Raw genomic sequence first — 21,195 nt, 5'->3', positions numbered from 1 at the left:
TCTGATTAACTTAAATTGACTGGGTGGAATCTTCCAAAAAAAGCCAAGGAGAATATAGCAAAAACAAACTGCAATAAACAAAACGACAATCAGCATTTCCTGCTTTGGTAGCGTCGTTATGATAAATGTCGGTGCTGGGACAATCAAGCAGAAGATTATTCTTTCCTTTTAATCGTATAAATAAACCATGGTCCTCACGCTTCCTGCAGAGCGCTCCTCTTAACGACGGCACGGCCCTTTGCCCCAGACGTGTTGTCTTTGAAACTCCTAAGCAAACAAATGACATCATGAATAGGACCAGCATGGAATTTATGCAGAATGGACGCGTCCGTGTGTGTGTGTGTGTGTGTGTGTGTGGGGCGCAAAGGCTTTAGTGAAGGCGAGGCTCATGTTCAGAGGCGGTGGCAGTCTTTTGTTAGTTTACTCCCCTGATACATGCCCAAGGTGTTGCTGCTTTGGAAGAGCTTCCCTCCAGACAGGAGTACTTAATGGGTGTGTACTAGAACACAGTCTATATGCACAAGTGGGCATCTTTGGGGGGAGATGAGCTGCTGATTAAACATTTATCACTTCTCCTTCCCTCTGACGCTCGGTGTGAACATGAAGGACTCCTTTGTTTTCCAGCTTACCGTTTTGCAGAGACATTTAAAAAAACAAAAGTATGAATATCCTGAATAGTAGCCTTCTTTTTGAAGAATACTGTCCTAGATGCCTGTTTTACCAATGACATTTTAAAATCAGGGGTCTCAAACCCCAGTAAAATTGCTTATGTTTATTCAAACGGGGAAACCTGTTCCAGTAAAATCGACCGGTGTGGGGGGGCACGGACGGTCTGATTGAACGATGTACCTGCGGCCCGGGTTTGAGCATTGAGGGTTTTTTCACTCCATTGTGTGCCGTTTTGCCAATGAGCTTCATCAGCGGCAGATGAGCCATTTAAATCCTCAACCCTCTTTATTATTCTCATCACTTTGCAACGGCTGGTCTAAATGCTAATGGAGTGTGTGTGTGTGTGTGTGTGTGTGTGTGTGTGTGTGTGTGTGTGTGTGTGTGGCTATTTAACTGTACCTGCTATCATTTATTCATGAGTAACTGGAGGATTTTTAAGCCTACCGTATCACTAAAGCTCCAAAACTAAATTAATTGATTTTCTGCGTCGCAAATTGCAATAAAAATGCAAATCAAACTGAACAGCTGAAATGACATACGGAACAAAATCTGTTGCTGATTAACTAATGTTGATTTTATTTTGTGTGTGGGGATTTTCCGTAGGCCGAAATGTGGAAATTAAGGTCTTAGAAATTCCCCTGGTCAGCCTTAAAATATATCTGATGCTTTATAAATTGTATTACATTGTTGCTGTGTTACATTTTTAATGGCTGTTTTGGTACATTGGCATTTCTTTCTCTTTTTAGTTCCACTTTCAATTGAAATATCTGGATGTTTCTTTTTACTTCAGTTCGGCTTAATTTAAATTAGTTGCTGATGACATCAAATTGACAACCAATATTTCATAATTGTATTTGTCTAACCGTGGCCACAAGTGCCCAACCATGGCCGCAGCCTACTCGTAATAGCAAACGTCTAAAACTACTGAATCACTGGCAGGACTTGATCTGTTTCACATGATCATGTGAGCCAGTACGTCCACCTCACGCCTCTCCAGCCTGCGTTGTCTCGTTCCTCCTCTCTTGGCACCATGGTGGTGGACCAACGGACATGTGACATTTTCCTCACTGCTATCTAGTGTTCACAACGAAACCCACCTGCACCTCCAAAACATCTCCTTTCGGTGTCCTGGCGACATCCAAACAGTTTCCCCCTTCTTTTTTTTTAAAGAAAGTTCCGCAGCAACCTTGTTGCTACCTGTCCTTTGGTTTATTTGGCTCTCGTCCCCCGGTGGGACAGGAAAGGGCAACTCTCACTTAGAGAAGTGAGGGGGGGCATTAAAGGAGACAGGGTCGCATTCCAGAACTCGTAGAGTACCACTGACACTGCGAGTAGCCCAACTCACTCTTAAAATATCAATACAAAACATGCGTGAAGATTTATTCATGTAGTGGCAGCAAATGTGCTTTTCTCTCTAGAAGCCATCTCCATGTGAGCCCTCTTCATGTGGATACTGGTGTCTGGTAGAAAAACCAATAAACATTGCATGGAATTAACCTTCATGATCTGCTGCTGATAAAATATCTGTCAAAGCTGTAGTGGCTTCAGCAGAATGATAACAAAGGCCTTGTGTGGGGGACCCCGGCACGTGGGGACCTTTGCTGGACTTCCAGGTTCGCTACAGCGTTGTCAACCCCATGCAGTCAGATCTCCAGCTCCGCCCTGGAGAGGCCGTGGTGACGGGTCGTTTGAGGTCCAAGCGACCCTCCGACGGACCGAGGTGACCCTGCCACTGGCTGTGTTGCCCCGCCCCCTCCCCAGAGCACCACGTCCGTTTGGGGAGGACAGGCGCGACCTCGTTCTGACCCCGCTACGAACGTCTCTTATCTCTGCCCGCCTTCGGTTTTGGCTCACTGTGGGCGGGTCCCCAATGTTTTTAATTTAAATGTTCTAATCTGTGGTTTGTTACTGAAGCTCCCAGGGAGGCCACAGGCCATTCTCAAAGTATAAAGCTCACTTATTGGATGGGAACTGAACTCCTCATCAGCCTGCTGAGACCTCCTTTCCTGCCGCGACTGCAGTATTAGCTGCAGTAAAACACACACACACACACACACACACACAGCGAGGTATTAATTGCATCTGCTTACATTCTAGCCAGCTGAGAGTCTCTACTGTGGTCGCTGTGGTCTCATTAGGTGTTTGTTTGGGCAGGAGTTTCAACCAGGCAGCTGCTGTAGCACACTTGGACAAACGTGACATCCAGGCGTGCGTTGAGTTCGATGAATCTTTTATTTCTTAACGGACAGTGGTAGAAGTGCGCACCAGCGCCAGTTTACAGGTACACTTGTTTTTTTTCTCTTCTTCCTTCTTCTCTTACTTGTTTCTCCAAAAACCCGCGAAAAACACCTCCCGCTACCCTTCCTGTACAAGGACCCGTTAGGTGACCTCAGTGCCTGTGTGGGCACCCCTCGTTCTCATCTAATCATATATATATATATACATAGATGTATAATATATAATCAATCCGAGCACAGAAACATATGCCGGTTCCATAAACATAACTAGAAAAATCAAATCAACAGATAATGCAATAGGGGGGGGTGTCCACTTCCTGTAGCAACTCAATCTGGACCCCACACTCTCCCCTCCAAAAATGAATGTCAACCCGACATTACAGATTCACCAAGAGTACTTGTGTCCACAACTCTTGCACTATGACAGTAGGCGGTATGGGAGTCATCCTATCAAGATACTCTCTGCACAACAACAGTCATTCACATAACATTCATCTCCCTCTTATGTCACGTGTTAGCAGCAGACACCACTGGCCAGGTGATATCTGAAGTGCTAGTCCGCTATTCATGCGGCTATGTATCCTGGAATGAAAGATTTTGACCTTATTTCTACTGCATAACCCAACACACCCACCCACATGCAATACTCTATGTTTCACACATGTTCCAGTATTAATCTACATGTAAGGGGTCTGTATTCTAGTACTACTTGATCAACGCACCTGGACTCACATTATCTTGCATCAATTTTACCATTTTCAAACAACAGCTAACACTCATGAACATGTGTCTACCATAGTCAATAACAACCCTAGTCTCTTCCTTTTATTCACTTGTGTCTATACATAACTGACGGTTGACCTAATCTATTGTATGTGAGTTTTTTGGGTGGATTTCTTAGTCGAAAAGGATATGTTCTGGGTGAAGCTGAAGGCAACTCAAGATCCCTCTCATCTGCTTCATCAGATGACGCCCCCTGTCCGGAGTTGACCTTCTCTGCTTCAGTGGAGGACTCCTCTTGCTCAGCTCCCTCTGTTCCTTTGTGCTCCACTTCTGCCTCCCTTCCGTCTTCCTCAACCTCACCTGGAGACTCTTCTTCCTGACCACTTTGCTCCTGTTCTCCGATAGTCACTTGCGGCTGGAATTCCTCTGCCTCAGCTCTCAGCTGGCTCCTACGGTGTTTCAGTGGTTTTGCCGGTCGTGTGATAATTCTCCAGTCACTTTCATCCTCTGAACTACTGTCACGATCTCGGTCCTTCTGTCTTTGCTGCTTCTTCTTGTTAGTAGCGATTTTCACCTTCCTCCTTTCCATCTGCTCTCGTTCAACCTCTTCCACTGGCAGAAAGTCACAGGGCAGTAACAGGTTTCTGTGCAGTACTCTAGTCCTTCCTGGGCCTCTCTCAGGCTCTACAACATAGACAGGACTGTCCTTATGTTTCCTCTCTGTTATCACATGGATTTTGTCCTCCCAATATGATCTGAGCTTTCCGGGTCCCCCTCTGTCCTTGAAGTTCCGTACCAGAACTCTGCACCCTGGCTGTAGCTCAACTCCATAAGCCTTTCGATCATACTGTTTCTTAGTTCTATTTTTCTCCCTTTGAATTGTCTGTGATGCCAGCTCGTATGCCTCCTGCATTCGCTTTCTCCACTTACTTGCATATTCACTGTGAGAAGCGCTCTGGTCAGCTGGTTTCAGACCAAACATCACGTCCACAGGAAGTCTGGGGTTTCTACCATAGAGAAGGTAGTAGGGGGCATATCCTGTTGCTTCACTACGCGTACAGTTGTACGCATGCACCACTTTCGCCAAGGAGGTCTTCCAGTCTGACTTAGCTTCTTCTGTGAGGTTTCTGAGCATGGAAAGGAGTGTTCGATTAAACCTCTCCACCTGACCATTGCCAGCCGGGTGGTAAGGTGTTGTATGTGACCCTTGAATGCCACAGTATTCTTCCAGCTTGGAAAATAACTTATTCTCGAATTCCCGGCCCTGGTCGTGGTGCAACTTGGCAGGAAATCCAAACTTGAGCACAAAGTCACCGAATATTCTTTCAGCTGCAGTTTTTGCTGACTTGTTCGTGCACGCATACGCCTGCGCGAAGCGTGTGAAGTGATCCATCACCACTAGGATGTACTCATATCCTCCTTTGCAGCTCTCCAAGTGCAGGTAGTCTATTGAGACCATCTCGAAAGGATATGTCGTCACAATGTTAACCAATGGTGCTCTGGTTGGCTTGTTTGGACGCTTCCGTTTTAGGCAGCTGCATACATTGGTCACATAGTGCTCCACATCTCTTTGCATATGAGGCCAATAGAACCGATCTCGGATCAGACCGAGCGTCCGCTCCACTCCGAGATGCCCCATTTCCTCGTGTAGCTCCTTATAGATCAACTGGTGGAATGCCGCAGGTAACACGAATTGAGCTCGAATCGCTAACTTCCGATACAGGATACCATCTTCGTCGATATGCAGCTTGTTTCTCTCTCTCTCTAGAGCAGAGACGTCATTACGCCTGTCTCTTCCACCACGATGAGGCCACTGCCCGGTAATGACGTACTCTCTCACCTTGCCAATGACTGGATCGTCTTCTTGTGCTCTTTTTAGCTTTTCTATGGAAAATTCTGCTACTGGAGAAGCTACTCTGTCATTTTCTACGTCATTACATGCAGCAGTGATGGTGACGGGACACATCCAGGGCTCATGCTCGTCGCATTCCAATTGTAGTGCTTGGGTGATGGTTGTGATTACCTTTGGCTCCATTTCCTGTGTACATCGTTGTATGTACTGCTCCATGTCCAGCGGCATCCGTGACAAGCCATCAGCATCTCCATTGACTTTTCCTGGCCGATATTTAATTGAGAAGTTAAAGTCGGCTAATTCTGCAATCCACCTGTGTGTTGTGGCATTCAACTTTGCTGTTGTCAATACATAAGTTAAAGGGTTATTGTCCGTGTAGACAATGAAGGAAGGTGCATAGTACAAGTACTCCCTAAATCTCTCACAGATTGCCCACTTCATGGCCAAGAACTCTAATTTTCCCGAATGAAGGTGGTAATTCGCTTCTGGAGCAGTTAGTGTTCTCGACCCATAACCGATGACAACCAGCTTGCCTTTCTGCCTCTGGTATAGTACAGCACCAAGCCCCTGCTGAGAGGCATCGCAGTGCAGCACAAACGGCTTCTCAAAATCGGGGTAACCTAGGAGTGGTGGACGCAACAGATGCTCTAGGAGCTGGCAGAGTACTTGCTGATGTAGTTCTGTCCAGATTATAGGCTGGCTTGAGGGTCGCTGGTCTGACTTCTTAGATTTCCCTTTGCCGCGGTTTGCGTTTGTGCCTTGAACTTTATTACCTGCCGATGTTTCTGTCGCCAGCAGACTGTACAGCGGCTTCGCTATGCGGGAGAAATTAGGAATATATGGGCGGTAGTAGGACATAAATCCTAACATTCTCCTCAAATCTCCTACAGTCTCAGGCTTGCGGTCTTTTAATGCCTGTACTGGTGCTATTTCTGCCGGATCCATGCAATAGCCATCTTTTGACACTATTTTCCCTAAGAATCTGACTTTGTCTTTAAATACTTCGCATTTTTTTGCGGTCAGTTTTACTCCATGTGTCTGATAACGGCGCAGCACCTCTCTCAAATCTTGAAGATGATCTTCGAAGGTTTTGCTGTGGACAAGATTGTCATCCAAGTATGGCTGCGACGTTTCATCTCTGAGACCTGTCAGGCATTCCTCCATACTGCGCTGGAATTCCGCTGGAGCAGAGGACAAGCCGAAGGGGATCCTTACCCACTCATACAAACCCCATGGTGTAATAAAAGCTGTGAGTGGTTGACTGCTTTCCTCCAGGAAACCCTGATGATAAGCCTTGCCCTGGTCCAGCACAGAGAACCATGCACTCCCACTGAGGCTATTTAGCATGTCTTGTACTCGTGGGATAGGGTGACGATCAGGAATGGATTTTTTATTCAGCTCTCTGTAATCCACGCACAGACGCAAAGTGCCATCCTTCTTGCGCACACAGACAATGGGTGAAGAGTATGGGGACCGGGATTTCTTAATCCATCCTCTATTCAGCAGGTCTTCCAGATACTCTTTCACCTCCTTGTGAAGCGGCTTGGGTACAGAGATGTACGTCCGTCTTACCGGAGTTGTGTCACTCAGTCTGATTTTCAACTGCAAAGATGGGATGCACCCAACATCATTATCGTCCTTTGAAAATGCAGCACATTCTTCCCTTAGTATTTGTTTCACTTTTTCCTGCTGTTCTGCCGTCAGGTGATCTACTGACACTAGAGGGTCCCACAAATCTTGCTTGACTGTGTTCCTATTACCAGCTGGACTGACTTTGGGATCACTAGAACCAACTTTGGTTTCACTACCGCTTGTATGGACTGTGGGATCCTTCACATTAACTGGTCGTATATCCGCTGGATATATTGCTTTTACTTGTTGCAACTGTCCTAGCACCATACGTGGGTTGAGAATAATGGCATGGCCGCTTTCATTAGAGACGGGGATAGCTACTCTAGATAAATTTCCTTTCTGCAGGCGAATGACAGTTTCTGTAATGTTCAAGCCCTCGGGCCACTTTGGGATGTCTTCCGGTTCAAAAAGAACTTCCTGTTTTGTGGATAGGGGACCGGTCCTAACACTACACTTCACCTCTCTGGTCTGCCCTGCTGGAATCACTGTCTTTAGCCTCCCGACTTTCACCAATCCTTCCCGATCATTCTGGTCACGGCCCTGCATCAAATGAATCAACACATCTGCTTTTTTACAGTCTATGGAGAGTGCTTCTCTTACCACTGCAGGTGTTGTTTCTGGATGCTGCTCCATTCCACTCATTACCAGCTGCTCGATTACATTGTAGCCAATAATCGGTGGGTCTGCTACTCCTGGCTCATTGGAGACAAGAACTGGCACGAGTAACTCTTGCTGTGGACCCCTGCTCGACTGCAACTGGAAAGACAACTCGACCCAGCCACCAAAAGGGATGGGTGTTTGATTCGCCGCTTTGCCGACAATAGTCTCATCCTCGCCCAGCAGTTCGCTCATGCTCCGTAGCCGGATCTGTGGGAGACAGGACCTTCTCCACTCTTCGTTAATAATTGTGACCTGTGAACCCGTGTCCCAAAGTGCTTGTGTTGCAACCCCTTCAAAGAAACAGTCCACAATACATTTTTTCCCAATAAGAGCATTCAGCTTGGCCTGGCGACGTAAGGTGAGATGGCTGGCATAGACTGCCCCAAATGTCTGTTCAGGCTTCCCGTTTTCCCCTGAATTTGTCTCGAGCTGTCTGATGCGGTCACACAGAAGCTCTTGCATATTTTCATCTGGATTATTTCGACCTGGATCTAATGATTTTGGGGGTGTGACTGTTTGAATTGCCACAGCCCTGCCGTCAGGTCTCCTTTGCGCAATACAGCCCCTCGAAAGGTGCCCTGTCTGGCCACATTTAAAGCAGTGTTCACATTGATCACCTATTCCCTGCTCCTGACACTGTCTACACCCTCTCTTGGTGCTTACTCTTACTTGGTGTCTGGGCCCTGGTGGGTTTGTTAGGGTTCTCTTTAACTCTGCCATCTCTTCTCTCAGCAACCTGACTGTTTCACGAAGCTCAGCGTCTCTTGAACTGGTTGCAGCCGGTGTTCTCTGACTTTTGTGCTTCATGACTTCCGCTGACTGCTCCTGAACTGCGACTTTGGCTTTGGATGCTCCTTGATGCTGAGAGGAATTCTGCATTTCTGTCTGTAGTTCGTTCACTTTTGGTATTTTGTTACCAATGTTCCTCCTCTGTTTCGCTTGTCTCTCTGATTCAACACTTGCTGCTTCATTCATTCTGTCGATGAGTATTTCATCTGTCACGCTCTGTTCATCAAGATAAGACTTAAGCTGAAACTTAACGTGGTCGCTTAGCAACCCAGTGCTAACTGACCTCAGGAATTTCTTCTGGATGAGCTCAGGACTGTATTGTTCATCAGACTCTCCCTCTCTTGAAGCAAGTAACAGTCTTTCTTTCAGCTCAATGGCTCTGAAGAGGAAGTTCTGAGGGGACTCGCGGCTCTCTTGTGTTATATTCACTAGCCTGTGGTATAAGTCAGTAGGGCTATCTTCTTTAAAGTGCCCCTTTAAAATGGATTTCAACTGTGGCAAGGTGAGGTCACTTTTAATCTCAAGCATATCCCGAATACTCAAACCTGGATTGATGGACTTGATCACCGCTTCCATAACTTCATTTTCACTGTGTCCTTTATTTAGGCCTCTCTCAATCTGGTGCGTCAGATTTGTGTATGAAAGTCTGTCCTTCTGTCCCTTTTCCCCAATCTGGCCACAGATCTTAAATTCTCTCCGGATTGTCATTTCCTGGGGTTTGTCCACAGGTGTGTAGAACAGATTCGGAGAAACTGGGGCTGGGTTTAGAGATGCCATGCTCACTCTTTCACTGAGCCTCGTTACTTGTTCCTGCAGCACTTGACTAGTTAGCTGGAGCTGTGAATATTTTTCCGTCAAACTCACTTCTTCAGCTGCTTGGCTGACTTCTGTTGTCTTTTCTACATTTAGCTCATTAGCAACGTTCCCAGTATCTCCCGTCATTAGCTTAACTTTTCCCAACATTGTCCGGAGAAAGTGCGTTGAAACTTCCTCATCTTCGTCATTAATGACGTCATCCATATGTTCAGTTATTCGTCTGATTAACGCGCGTTTTGTTATGACATCTCCGATCGGAATTTTCGCTCCACAACACACCTCTTTGAGCTGACTCAGCTGCAGCAGCCATAGTCCCTCAGACGCGTCCTCGGCGAGCTGCTCCAGCTCCATCGTCTCCGGTGAGGCCGCGCCTCCGTGGCTGCGTGCGGACGTCGTCATTAAAATCCTCTCCTTGTCAAAACGAGCCCGACGTTAATCATCCCAGCGGTGCCTCCAATATTTGTAGCACACTTGGACAAACGTGACATCCAGGCGTGCGTTGAGTTCGATGAATCTTTTATTTCTTAACGGACAGTGGTAGAAGTGCGCACCAGCGCCAGTTTACAGGTACACTTGTTTTTTTTCTCTTCTTCCTTCTTCTCTTACTTGTTTCTCCAAAAACCCGCGAAAAACACCTCCCGCTACCCTTCCTGTACAAGGACCCGTTAGGTGACCTCAGTGCCTGTGTGGGCACCCCTCGTTCTCATCTAATCATATATATATATATACATAGATGTATAATATATAATCAATCCGAGCACAGAAACATATGCCGGTTCCATAAACATAACTAGAAAAATCAAATCAACAGATAATGCAATAGGGGGGGGTGTCCACTTCCTGTAGCAACTCAATCTGGACCCCACACTGCTGTGGGAAGGGGTGATTTCTCTGTAACCATCCGGCCATAAAAAGATGTCTCATTCAGGGAGATCTAAAGGGGTACTGAATAATGTCAACGTTTTAACCACTAATCGCGGTTTGCAAATGGCTCATGATTTATTGATTGGTAGATTTCTCATTTTTACAAATAAGAAACTCCAAGCAAAAAATAAACGCCTAATCCAATGGGATCCTCGGAAGCTTTAGTGAGCAGCAGAATGGCTCATCCAGGGAGATCTCCAAGGACACAATGTGGATGTGTCCCCTTTTTTTTTACAAACTAGAACACTAGCATTCAAACCCACCAACCTTATTAGACTTCTTAAATTAGGCCCCTCTTCAAACAGTGTAAAAAACTTGCTTTTAATGAGGCCGGGAGTTGACCTGATCCCCGGCTCCGCTTTAATGAGGTTGTTTCTCATCACACGAGGCTTCACTTGAACAGAAAAGAGAACACACATTTTAACACAAAATAGCACAAACCCAAACATTGGAGAATTGAATATTCGTTTTCTATCATAATTACTTCAGCCTGTTGAACCCCAAACCGAGCTGCCGTTACCCCTTAATGCTGAGAACACATGCTGCATGTTTGAGTGAGCACCAGTTAACATCCATCTCTCTGATATCTGGCTCAGATGACTGAGTGTTTCCATCATCTCCACTCTTCTTTTTGTAATGAGTTAGTGGAGCACTATTCATCTTTTGTGTGCTTAATACATGGTGGCATTGCATTATGTGTTTGTTTCACGACTCAATGATTCTGATTCTATCAAAACTGACACCAGTACCTCAACTAAGGTATACCAAGAAAATACATTATTAGGAAATCAATTCCTGTTTTCCTATTTAGTTAATTGCTTCCATATAACAAAAAAACAATGTTGGTACTATTTTTAGGAGCTCAAGTGAAAGCGGTAATGTCTTATTTATTATTGTGTTCGCTTGGTTCCACATCTAAACTACCAATGAAAAGCCATGGTCTACGATCTAGACCACTATTTCCTAATTACTCCCCCAGGGTACCACGGCCATTGACGTCCACTCCAGAAGTCATTAAGAAGAAGCTTAGGTTTGAGCACGCTGGAGTTTTCTTAGATGAACACAAGTCTGGTGGTTTTATGAGAACACCAATATCACGTAGTTCTTTCATGGTTAAGCTCATAAAATGATGTTTTTCTCCCCACTCTTACGAGGGGAATTTTATTCCTTGGCGTTGGGGACAAAGCGTTCTACAAACCACAATGGAGGATAGGCACACTACATTCCTTCCATCACTCACATCCTCCACCAGACTACCGGTACTTTGGGTCCTTTCCTTACATTTATCATACCCCTGGAGCAGCAGTCCGGCTGTTGTCACCTCATTGTGTGTGTGTGTGTGTGTGTGTTGGAAGAAAAGGAGAAGATTATGACATGCTAGTTTTACTTCCCTGCCTGCCGGTCACATGACTCGCTGCAGTGGTTGACTGTTTACCCGTCTTCACTTTGAAATCATCTCTCGTGAAAGTGAGATAACAAAACTGATTTTATCACTCCGGGGCTGCAGATGTTTTTCTTTATTTTTCACCAAACCTTTCTAGGTACCGTTGTGCATAGAACACGTTCTATGTTGTCTTACTGTTAGAAAAATCAAAGCTCTCGACGAGGCACATAAAAAGGATCTTTTTATTGACGTTTATTAGCTACAGATGATGTAACCTCCCCCCCCCAAAATAAAGTTTATCATTTGCTGCCATGATGAAGAACAAAATGGTCATTGTTTACTGATTTCGGTCAAGGATTTGTCGTCTTTTAGTAGATTTACACAAAAGGCCTTTTCAAATAGTCTATTCAAACATTGCCCTCCACCGTAAGAAATGACAATGGCTAATAATAATATACCACCAGTAGTTTTGCCGTGATTTAGTGTAGGAGAAAAATACTTTACCGCACAGCTTTGCTGAAATTTTCAATGTCAGATTTTTCCTAAGTCATGACACGTACATCTGTTTTGTGTAATCCTAAAATCCCCAGTGTGCCCCCACTGGAAAAACACGAATTTCTAGATCATCACAACTCCCAAGTGTCAATGTGCAAACCAGTCGACACAGGCTGCACGTGCTTTAACTGCTGCAGTGGGACATGCTGCTCTTCAGGCCGTTGCGTAACCGGGTCGGACTTCCGGTCTTGCGCGGAGCCCCCTGGGTTACAGAGAGCAAAGGGATCCGGTCTCCTCAACTCAACCCTTCACTAATGACCTCAACGCGTGCCGATTGTGTGGATTAGCCATAGTAGTGAGAGTACGCAGTCACCCTGCCGTGCAAATGAAACGCACCCCTGTCCCGTCCCCGTCAGACACGGCAACCATATCAGCTGTGTGCACTTCACGCTGTAGTCTTTGATGTTCCCCGTGCCAGGCGGGTGGGGTTTGGAGGTTATTTCTTCTGCTGGTGGGGGCAGGGGGAGATTACCTGCTGGGTGACCGCCTAAACACGGCCACAAAAACACACACATTGTATTTGTAGATTACATGTCGGTAGACGTTTGCATGTGACTCTGCTTTTAGATTTCAAAGTTGGGCATTGGACAACGATGTCAAAAGTCTGACCTCTTAGATGTCCTTCCTCTTGTGTGTGTTTCATTGTCAGTCTAGAAGAGGTTCAACACGCTCATTTGGCAGATACCTGTGCGTCGGCCCCCTGCTGAATGAATAAAGCACTGCAGCAGGCTCTCTGGCTTTGAGCATGAATTCAGATGGCGTCGGCTCGCCATGCTGCAGCGCTCACACTGCAACGTTAATGCAGTGCCACACACACACACACACACACACACACACACACACACACACACACACACACACACACACACACACACACACACAGGTCTGTCTCCTGTTGAAAGGAGACTATAGCGGGGCAGTAGCACTGAGAGAAGCCATTTGTTGGTAAGAAATTGCTTCGTCTGTCTCTTGAGACACTGAAAGCCAAACTGGATCCAGATGTGTGTGTGGCTTTGGATGTCGTAGGTTGAGATCTCTGTCCTTTTTTAACTGTTGCACATCAACCATCAGGCCCTTATGGCCCTCAGGCAAATCTGTATTTCTGGATCATTGTCATGAACTGGTCGTCAGGTAATTTTTCATTTGCAGTATAAAGTACAAGCCGACTCTGTCCTTTTTGTATCGGCTTTGGGGGGAAAACTGAGCAGCTGTCGTAGGGCTAAAACTGTTCAGGCGTAACCTCGCCGTGCAAACTTTGGTTCACGCGTTCCCTGCCTTTTGCGCACAGACGCGCTGTGCCTTGACTGTTTGAAAGGCTGTTATAGCCCCCAGTTAAAGGTGTTTTAACTGATTGTTCCTCACAATGATCAGATACTGGAATGTAGAGCATGTACCGTGACGTAGGCTTTCATCCATGTCGCCCCCGCTGTGAAGACACTTCATCAGGACCACAGCTGAATTGTCTTCTGACTCGCTCAGAGGAGGTGCTGCTCCCACATGGTTTCATATTATTAAGTGATGCCAAAGTATGTAAATGTTCACTGATCCAGATCAGTTACTCGTACACGTAATGGATACAGGTTGCATTTGAGTACTGTGTGCGTGCACTTTTCAGGGGAGCAGTTTCCTTTGGCGAAGAGTAACGGAAGCCTTCACTGAAGCGTGTATGTGTGTGTGTGTGTGCGTGGGCCGTCCAGATGTTTTGGGAAAAGTCTCGTCAAGGGTTTGTCCACCCGCTACTGAGAGGAGTATGAGGCCAGTCATGCCGTGATTCCATGGCAACAGCAGATGTTTTCAAAATTGTTTCAACCAGAATTCCACAGACAGGCGTTCAGAAAGAGAGCGAGCGCGGGTGTGTTTGTGTTGGCTGCACTGGTTTTGCGCTTGAGCATCTCTTAAGGAAGGCTTGACAACATGGAGGAACTTTTCCCTTCATTGCGCTGACAGGAGGGAGTTTTAAGTCTAACTCTGTAGCTGGTCATGTGGCAGGTAGTTTGGGTTGATGACCGTCTGCTCAAATCGGTACACTCTCCGAAAAAAGTAGTTTCTATCCATTTTAAAACCGGTTTTGAACTAACCAATCTTGCAGCTCTTAAACAGCGTCTGAAGAAGTGACCTACAAAATGAAGGTGGTCTGTTCACATGCACGACCGCCCCTACCTTCTGCCCCCTGTCCGACACACACCAGTCTAACGGCTCATCTTGTTCTTTCTTTGCCTCTATCCTCTTTTCCAGAAGGAGTTTGCTGTTCCAGCGCCCCTCCTCTTCAGGAAGATGAGCAACCCCGACCTGTCGCCCGCGGCAACCGCTGCTACCAAGTCTAAACTGCACCGACAGCTGAGCCAGGACGAAAGCTGGGCCAGACGCAGCAGCATGGGCATGACCGGTAAAAAACACATGTCACTAAGCGGAGGCCACACAATGGCGTCTCAAATGGATGTGAATCAGCGGCTCAGAAATGCATGACCGGTTGGGTTTTCCCCACTAAGCCCGGTTTGGTCCCCGGGTTCCTTTCGGGTTTAGTCGACTGACGGCTGCATCAGTAATAGTTCATGTGAGCGGTCGTTGAACTTGATCCAGCATGAATCTCATCCAGTCATTCAGGGTGTAGACCAATAATCCGATCATGAGTCACTTAGTGGCGTAAAGGTCTGCGGGGGATCGTGTTGCAGGGTGAACGGCGCGCAGGTTCGGTTGGGCTTCATAGAGAAGAGTTATTCCCTTTTTTGCCCCCCTCCCCCTTCACAGGTAAGCAGCTGCTGCCTCAGTCCAGCAGTCTGCACGCCGGCGTGAGCCAGCTGGCCTGGCAGGGGCCATCTGCAGCACCCGGGGCCACGGGCGGGATGTCCATGGGAGGCGAGGGGAACAACCTGGTCCGCATGAGGAGCCAAAGCTTGGGGCAGTCTGCGCCGTCTCTCACCGGCCCGGTCAGTGCACACACACACACACACACACAAACAGTGGAAAAGTCCTCTGCACCATAACAACTTATTTACTGTTTTCCATGATATCATCAGCAGAAATTTTTAGACTCCAATCATTAACAGACACAAACAAGCTTATTCCAGACCTTATTGGGTCATCAGCAGGCAATTGGCTGCAAAAACAGATGCAAATTTTGCATTTTGCATGATTGATGACACATGGACACACAATGAGGCACTTAATATCCACTGATGTTTCTTAGTGCTAAGTGAAAGAAACGGAGCAGAAATCTGTGTGTGTGGGTGTGTTTGGTAAACTTGTGTGTGTTTGCTTTCTTTAATGGGTGGAGATGCAGCTCAGTGGCCGTGTTGACCTCACGGTCTGTCGCATGTGTGCAGGTCACAGCTCCTCTCTGACCCCTGGTGGTTGTAGAAGTGATCACTGGAGGAGTTATGCCTGTGATTATTTGTTTCCTGTCACAAACCTAAGCATATATTCATTACGGCGCCACATGTGTTGTGAGGTTCTTGGTTTGAAGAGGTATTTACAGAGTGGTTGAAGCTGTGTTGGTATCTGAATATGCACCGTCTGTGGTTGTGTATGATTTGGTCCCAACAAATATATAATGAAAGAAATGATTTCAAATGTCTGTCACAGTGGGAAATCCGTGCCAACTAATTCCGGTGAGCTAATTGTCACATCTGAAAGACTAAGGGACTTTATTTATTTTATACACAGTCCTGGAGCTTGAATAGTACGACTTGCATGGCCGTTGATGGTTTCCCTGCTGAGCATGCTTTAAGTTTAAATTAACAGCCAAGTCAGTCCTATATTCTGATGGAGATGAACAAACACACACGTCATATAAAATGACCACATAGGTGATTTATAAAGGGTCAGATTGTGAGCCAAGTTCAGATGGTTCAGTGCTTTAAAACAAGCCGCTGTGGGAGAACCACCAGCAGGTGGCGCCAGTGTTTAAGGAGAACAAACCTTCCCAAGCTTTGTCTCATAAAGTCTTGTATGCCATGGCAACCGTGTGTGCCCATCCATCTACAATTAAACAAGAATCTTGTTCCAAGTACCTCGTGTTAAGCCCCCGCTATCCCCCCAACCCTGACTGTCTGTCTGAGGGCGCCGCCCTGTGGATTCAGAGCTGGAAACCATGATCACTGGCTTCTGTGTTCCTCCTGGACCGCTTTGTGTTTTCCTGTGGCCTTGCTCGCCTCTCAGTTCGCTGGTGCTCCTCGGGGTCACGGCTGTCAGTTATTACATTACTGGGCTCAAAGCGCCTTCTCCCGCTCTCAATTGACTTGCATGAGGATATAGGAAAAACACCTGAGACTCTCCGGCTCATCTTTTTCTCTCTCCTGCTGCTTCTCCTCTTACTGTCGGTGTCATATTTTGTGAAATAATGTTTTGGTAGGGGAGGCTTTTTTTAAGCTGTGCTGCTTTAGATCATTGTGTACACACTTCATTGAGCACACATTTACAACACAGCACAACTGGTAGGCAAGCATCTGCCGTTATTTATGTAATATCTAACAAACAGTAGCCTACTTGTGCTCAGTGAACCCTGATGTATCACCTGGCCCTTCTGGACCTGACATCCCTCTAATCGCTCTGATGCAGAAGAGCATTAGTGCATTAGTGCTTGAGGATGTTCCCCCCACACCCCCCCACACCCCCATGTCATGTGGATTAAAAATTGCACGTTTCAACCCAGTATTGGTAATTGGACGAGAACCTGCCCTGAGTGTTTGTCTTCTTAGCACCTGTGTTGCCAGTGTGTGTGTGTGTGTGTTCTGTGTGCAATAGCGTGACGTGTGTGTGTGTGTGTGTGTGTGGTAAAACATTTGCAGACGTCCAGATGGTGTTTATCTCTTAACTAATGGATGAGGTTTGCTTGCTTCTGTTTCTCCTCTATCTCTGTGACACGTGTGTGTGTGTGTGTGCGCGTGTCCAGACAAACAACCAAAGGGTTGCCAAGTAACCCCTACACGTAACAGGTAGTTGTGTGTGGACGGGGTATCGTTAAAGAAGAATGGTTCTTTTTGATGCCCACAGTGTCTCTGACAGCTCGCTTCTCTTTGAAGCTTCATACAGGGTGGAGGTGAAACTTTGCAATAACACACAGAATCAGATTAAAATATTATTAGCATTGGTTTTGTAGGGGAACTGAAAAAAGATAAAAAAATTGAAAGACTGCGGGAAGGAGGATACAGGGCTGAACATGAAAGAGGAGTGCTGCTGTATTTGCAGCCCGTGCTCAGGCACATCATTAACGGCTGTGAGACTCTGCTGGGAGACACACACACACACACACACACACACACACACACGTGTACACGCGGCAGTTTGAAACAAGATCACAACCAGATCAATGAACATAAATAATGTGTTGACTCTTTCATTCACAGTTCCACAGCAAACGTGCTCAGCAACATTTGGGAGAAAATATATATATTTTTCATCGAGACATATAATAAACTATGACAGCACTGTACAGGGAAGCTTCCACGTCTGAGGAATCGTTAAAGGCACCACTGCTTATCTTCACCAGAAATAAATGCAGCGAGTGCTGTGAAGGAGTCAACAAGTACTAGCCAATCAGAAGCAGAGTGGGGCGGGTCCAGTATGGCAGGCAGGTCACTTCTTATTGCTTGTGTGCCTTTGTTTTAACCTTTCACCTTAAAGGACTAGGTCAGTGTTTTGGGAGATAAAGCCGTACACCCTATTTTTGCAGTGAGAAGATTGAATCACAGCTGGTCATACTCCCAAAGGTTTTCGCAATTCAGATGTTGAAAAATGGCGAATATGATTTTACTCTCTACATAATGCAGCATTTATATAAGCTTGACCTAATGGATGCACAATATCGTTGCGTTCCCCTGAGGACGTGCTCGCCACGCAAAGTGAATAGATGGATGGATGGATGCCTTCCTTCCTTCCTTCCTTCCTTTTTGTCTTGTTTCCCTATTTTCATTTTCACCCGGGTAGGGCGGGCCGTTGTCTGCTGTTGTCTGGAGTTTTTTTTTCTTTCAGTCTTTTAATGTTTGTAAGACTCAACAAATAAGTAGTTGTTGTCCTAAGGCTCAGTCTGTACACTATCATCTTTACTTTTAAAAGCAGCATGTTTTGAGTGAAGAGTCCACCTTCGGGTGTGACACTTCTCCCAGTGGAATAATGATGCCTAGAAACAAACAATACCTTCAGTTTAAGAAGACTTAAGTCTACAGCCTTGCTAGTGGCTATCCTCTCCTCATATGCTCTGACAGATTGACCCCTGGCTCCTTTTATTTATTCCAAAAACAACTTCAACAACTTTGAAGGAGTGTCACTGTGGTACGGTTTTCGTTGCACAAATATGCAGCTACAGTCGCTTAAATTCATAGCTGTGGCACGTAACAGTGCAGCACTTTTGGTCCAAATAAGGGGGGGGTGGTGTGTGTGTGTGTGTGTCCCTCCCTCCCTCCCTCCCTCAGAAGCCATCCTTTTTCGTTGAGAAAAGCACAGCAGAGCAAAAGTGCATTAAGAGCATGATGACTCATGCTGAAGGTTGGACTCGGAGACTGGGGACAGAAAAAGCTGTGTGTGTGTGCCTGTTTTGATTGTCTAATCTTCTCCCTACATATCTTCATTATGTCTGTCCTGCTTATTTTCACATTCACTTGACACACACACACACACACACTTCTTTATCTTACTGCAGGTTGTCCTTGTCATGAGCAGGATTCATCGCTGTAGGAGGAGGCCGTGTTCCTGTACTATTCTTGCTTCACCTACCGGCAAAGACACTGCACCTGTCCCCTTTAAATGCAGGAACACACACACACACACACACACACACACTGTAGACTGTATAGAGGAATACACACACACACACACACACACACGGCAGACTGTAGACTGTATAGAGGAATACACACACATGATGTACACAAATCTCCTTTAAATTCTGGAGACAACAGAAATGTGCTGCAACTTATGACCTATGACCCAGCCTTCATGAGGAGAAATCAGTCACGTATTTTACAACTTCTTTGACTGCTTTTTCACAATGTTTTTTGCCAAATTGACCCAAATCAGAAACACGTAACTTTTTCCTCACATGTCCCTTGTCGCGTCTGTACGCCAACCGTGTTGCTTCTGTCTAAGCATGTCATGAGACACCCACCAATGATATCTCTACCCCTATAGAAGAGGGAAATGGGAGACCTGAAGGAATAGTTTTAGTGACGGTTTGTCACAGGGAGATCGTGTTAGTGAAGCCTCTAGTACAGCATGTACACATGCACTGATCCATTAAATATGGACGAGACATTCCACGCGTTCCTCTTTCTCTTTCTTGTATAATCCCCTTAGCTTTGACATGGACAGTTAAAATAACCCAATAATACCCCCGGGCTGCGCTGAGCTTTCCGTCCTTTTTCACATCATCTTTTGCCGACTTCTAAATTCTGCGGTCTTTCCGACTCCTTTGTGTTGCCTTCTCTCAGTCTTTGCGTTTCTCTCCGTCCTTTCTTGTGTTGGTCCCCTTTAAGTGGAGGAGGAGGAGGAGGGAGCTTTGGTAGAAAGCGGGGAGCCCGGTGGCGTGACGCTCTGCTTGACTGCAGCGTCCTCGTTTAAACTTGGACTCGGGCGTTATGGAGACGCAGCAGAGAGATTGCTATATTTTAGTAATGAATGAGTTCTCTGCAGGCGGTGGCTTTCTCAGAATCCCCCCCCCCCCCCCGGCGGCTGTGGAAGAGGTGCAGACTGCTTAGTGATTTATCTTTAGTGGTGAACACCTGTCGAGGGGGCAACCCGATGAATTCTCTGGAGAAGTACAGTATCCCCATCATGTCGGTGATGGATCATTATTTAATGCTATCTTTGCTATCTACGCAACTCCGGACACTGAAGAAAAAACATTTTGGTTAGGTGCAATAAGTTTGAGGTTTACTGTTTCTCCGACTCGGCGAATGAGCTCGAGGTGCCGTCCGCCTGCTGCTGAATGTGAGCCGGGTTGTTGTTTCGTCAGTGAAGGGCAGGGAGGGAGCCGCCGGGGTTACGGGCGCTACCTCACCTCTCACGCGCCGGCAGACAGGAGATTGGGCGGGTCCGGCGGTGCGTCCCGTAATGAGATGGAAAATGTTATGCAGAGGGGGCGTGGGGGGGGAGGGAGAGCTATGCTGTGATGGACAGAATGAATAAATCATGCCACGGTGTAATGACAAAACTCACTCGGGGGGGGGGGGCAGAGGAGGGTAAGTGGATGGAGGAAATTGTAGATGGGGGTGAAGTGAACAACTCTGGCCGGCTGTCGTACTATTCACTGAAATAACATCTTCAGCCTGTCTTCCTTTGCCTTTTCTTTTGAATACTCGTCCGCTCTGTGCCTCACTGTGTGTCTGAGGACAATATCCAGATATCGGGACAAACAACCCATAATGCAGCATGTCGGGGGCCCGGTACGACTTCTTCCTCCTTCTTATTGACAGGCCAGAGCAAAATAACTTATATTTGGCCACATTTTGATCTGCACTAACAAGTAAAGAAACCGGAGCTTCACCCCCAATGACTTCCACTTGGAAGCTTTTTCCCGAGCTGGAACTGGAAGTCGGTTGCCTTATAAAGTCCTATTTACGCTCATTTTTATGATCTTACCGCTAACGAGCTCCTTAATTACCCAATTTAAATAGGCTAATAAATAATTGAAGCCTGCGATCGGTCTGGCATAATAAAAGCTGTTTATACCCCACAGCGGGCTTTGGGGAGGGGATGAATTTCATAACAAATACTTCTGTTCTGCAAAAGGAGCCGTTGACTCTGCAGCTCCTGATCGCGTCGTTTGTCATTGCCGCAACCTTTTAAAATTCTTTCCTCCAGGTGACATACTTTAATTGGGTGGAAACGCGGGGATAGCATTTAACAGTGCAGGGACACCCCCCCCGGCCGGCCCCCGGCCACCGCCGAACCTGTAATTACCAACCGGCCCTCTGCACTCTGCCTGCATATCGTCATTATGTCTCTGTTGTGCTTCCATC

At 46.4% G+C, this 21,195-nt stretch overlaps 1 protein-coding gene across 7 annotated transcripts in view; it reads left to right on the top strand.

Annotated features, from left to right (window-relative positions):
* mast2 (microtubule associated serine/threonine kinase 2) overlaps positions 1-21,195 on the top strand; it is a 111,570-nt gene that overhangs the window by 9,250 nt on the left and 81,125 nt on the right. For 6 of the 7 annotated variants that reach the window (XM_062563663.1, XM_062563667.1, XM_062563666.1 and 3 more), the window contains 2 exons: positions 14,477-14,627; positions 14,990-15,168. In XM_062563663.1, coding sequence (XP_062419647.1) covers positions 14,477-14,627; positions 14,990-15,168 — 330 coding nt within the window. The remainder of the gene's footprint in view (positions 1-14,476; positions 14,628-14,989; positions 15,169-21,195) is intronic. The other variant, XM_062563665.1, reaches the window with a different exon arrangement.

This window comes from Pungitius pungitius, chromosome 7, assembly GCF_949316345.1.
Source record: "Pungitius pungitius chromosome 7, fPunPun2.1, whole genome shotgun sequence".
Taxonomy (NCBI): Eukaryota; Metazoa; Chordata; class Actinopteri; order Perciformes; family Gasterosteidae; genus Pungitius; species Pungitius pungitius.
The sequence above is the reverse complement of the archived record's forward strand: the minus strand, read 5'-3'. Positions and strand labels throughout refer to the sequence as shown.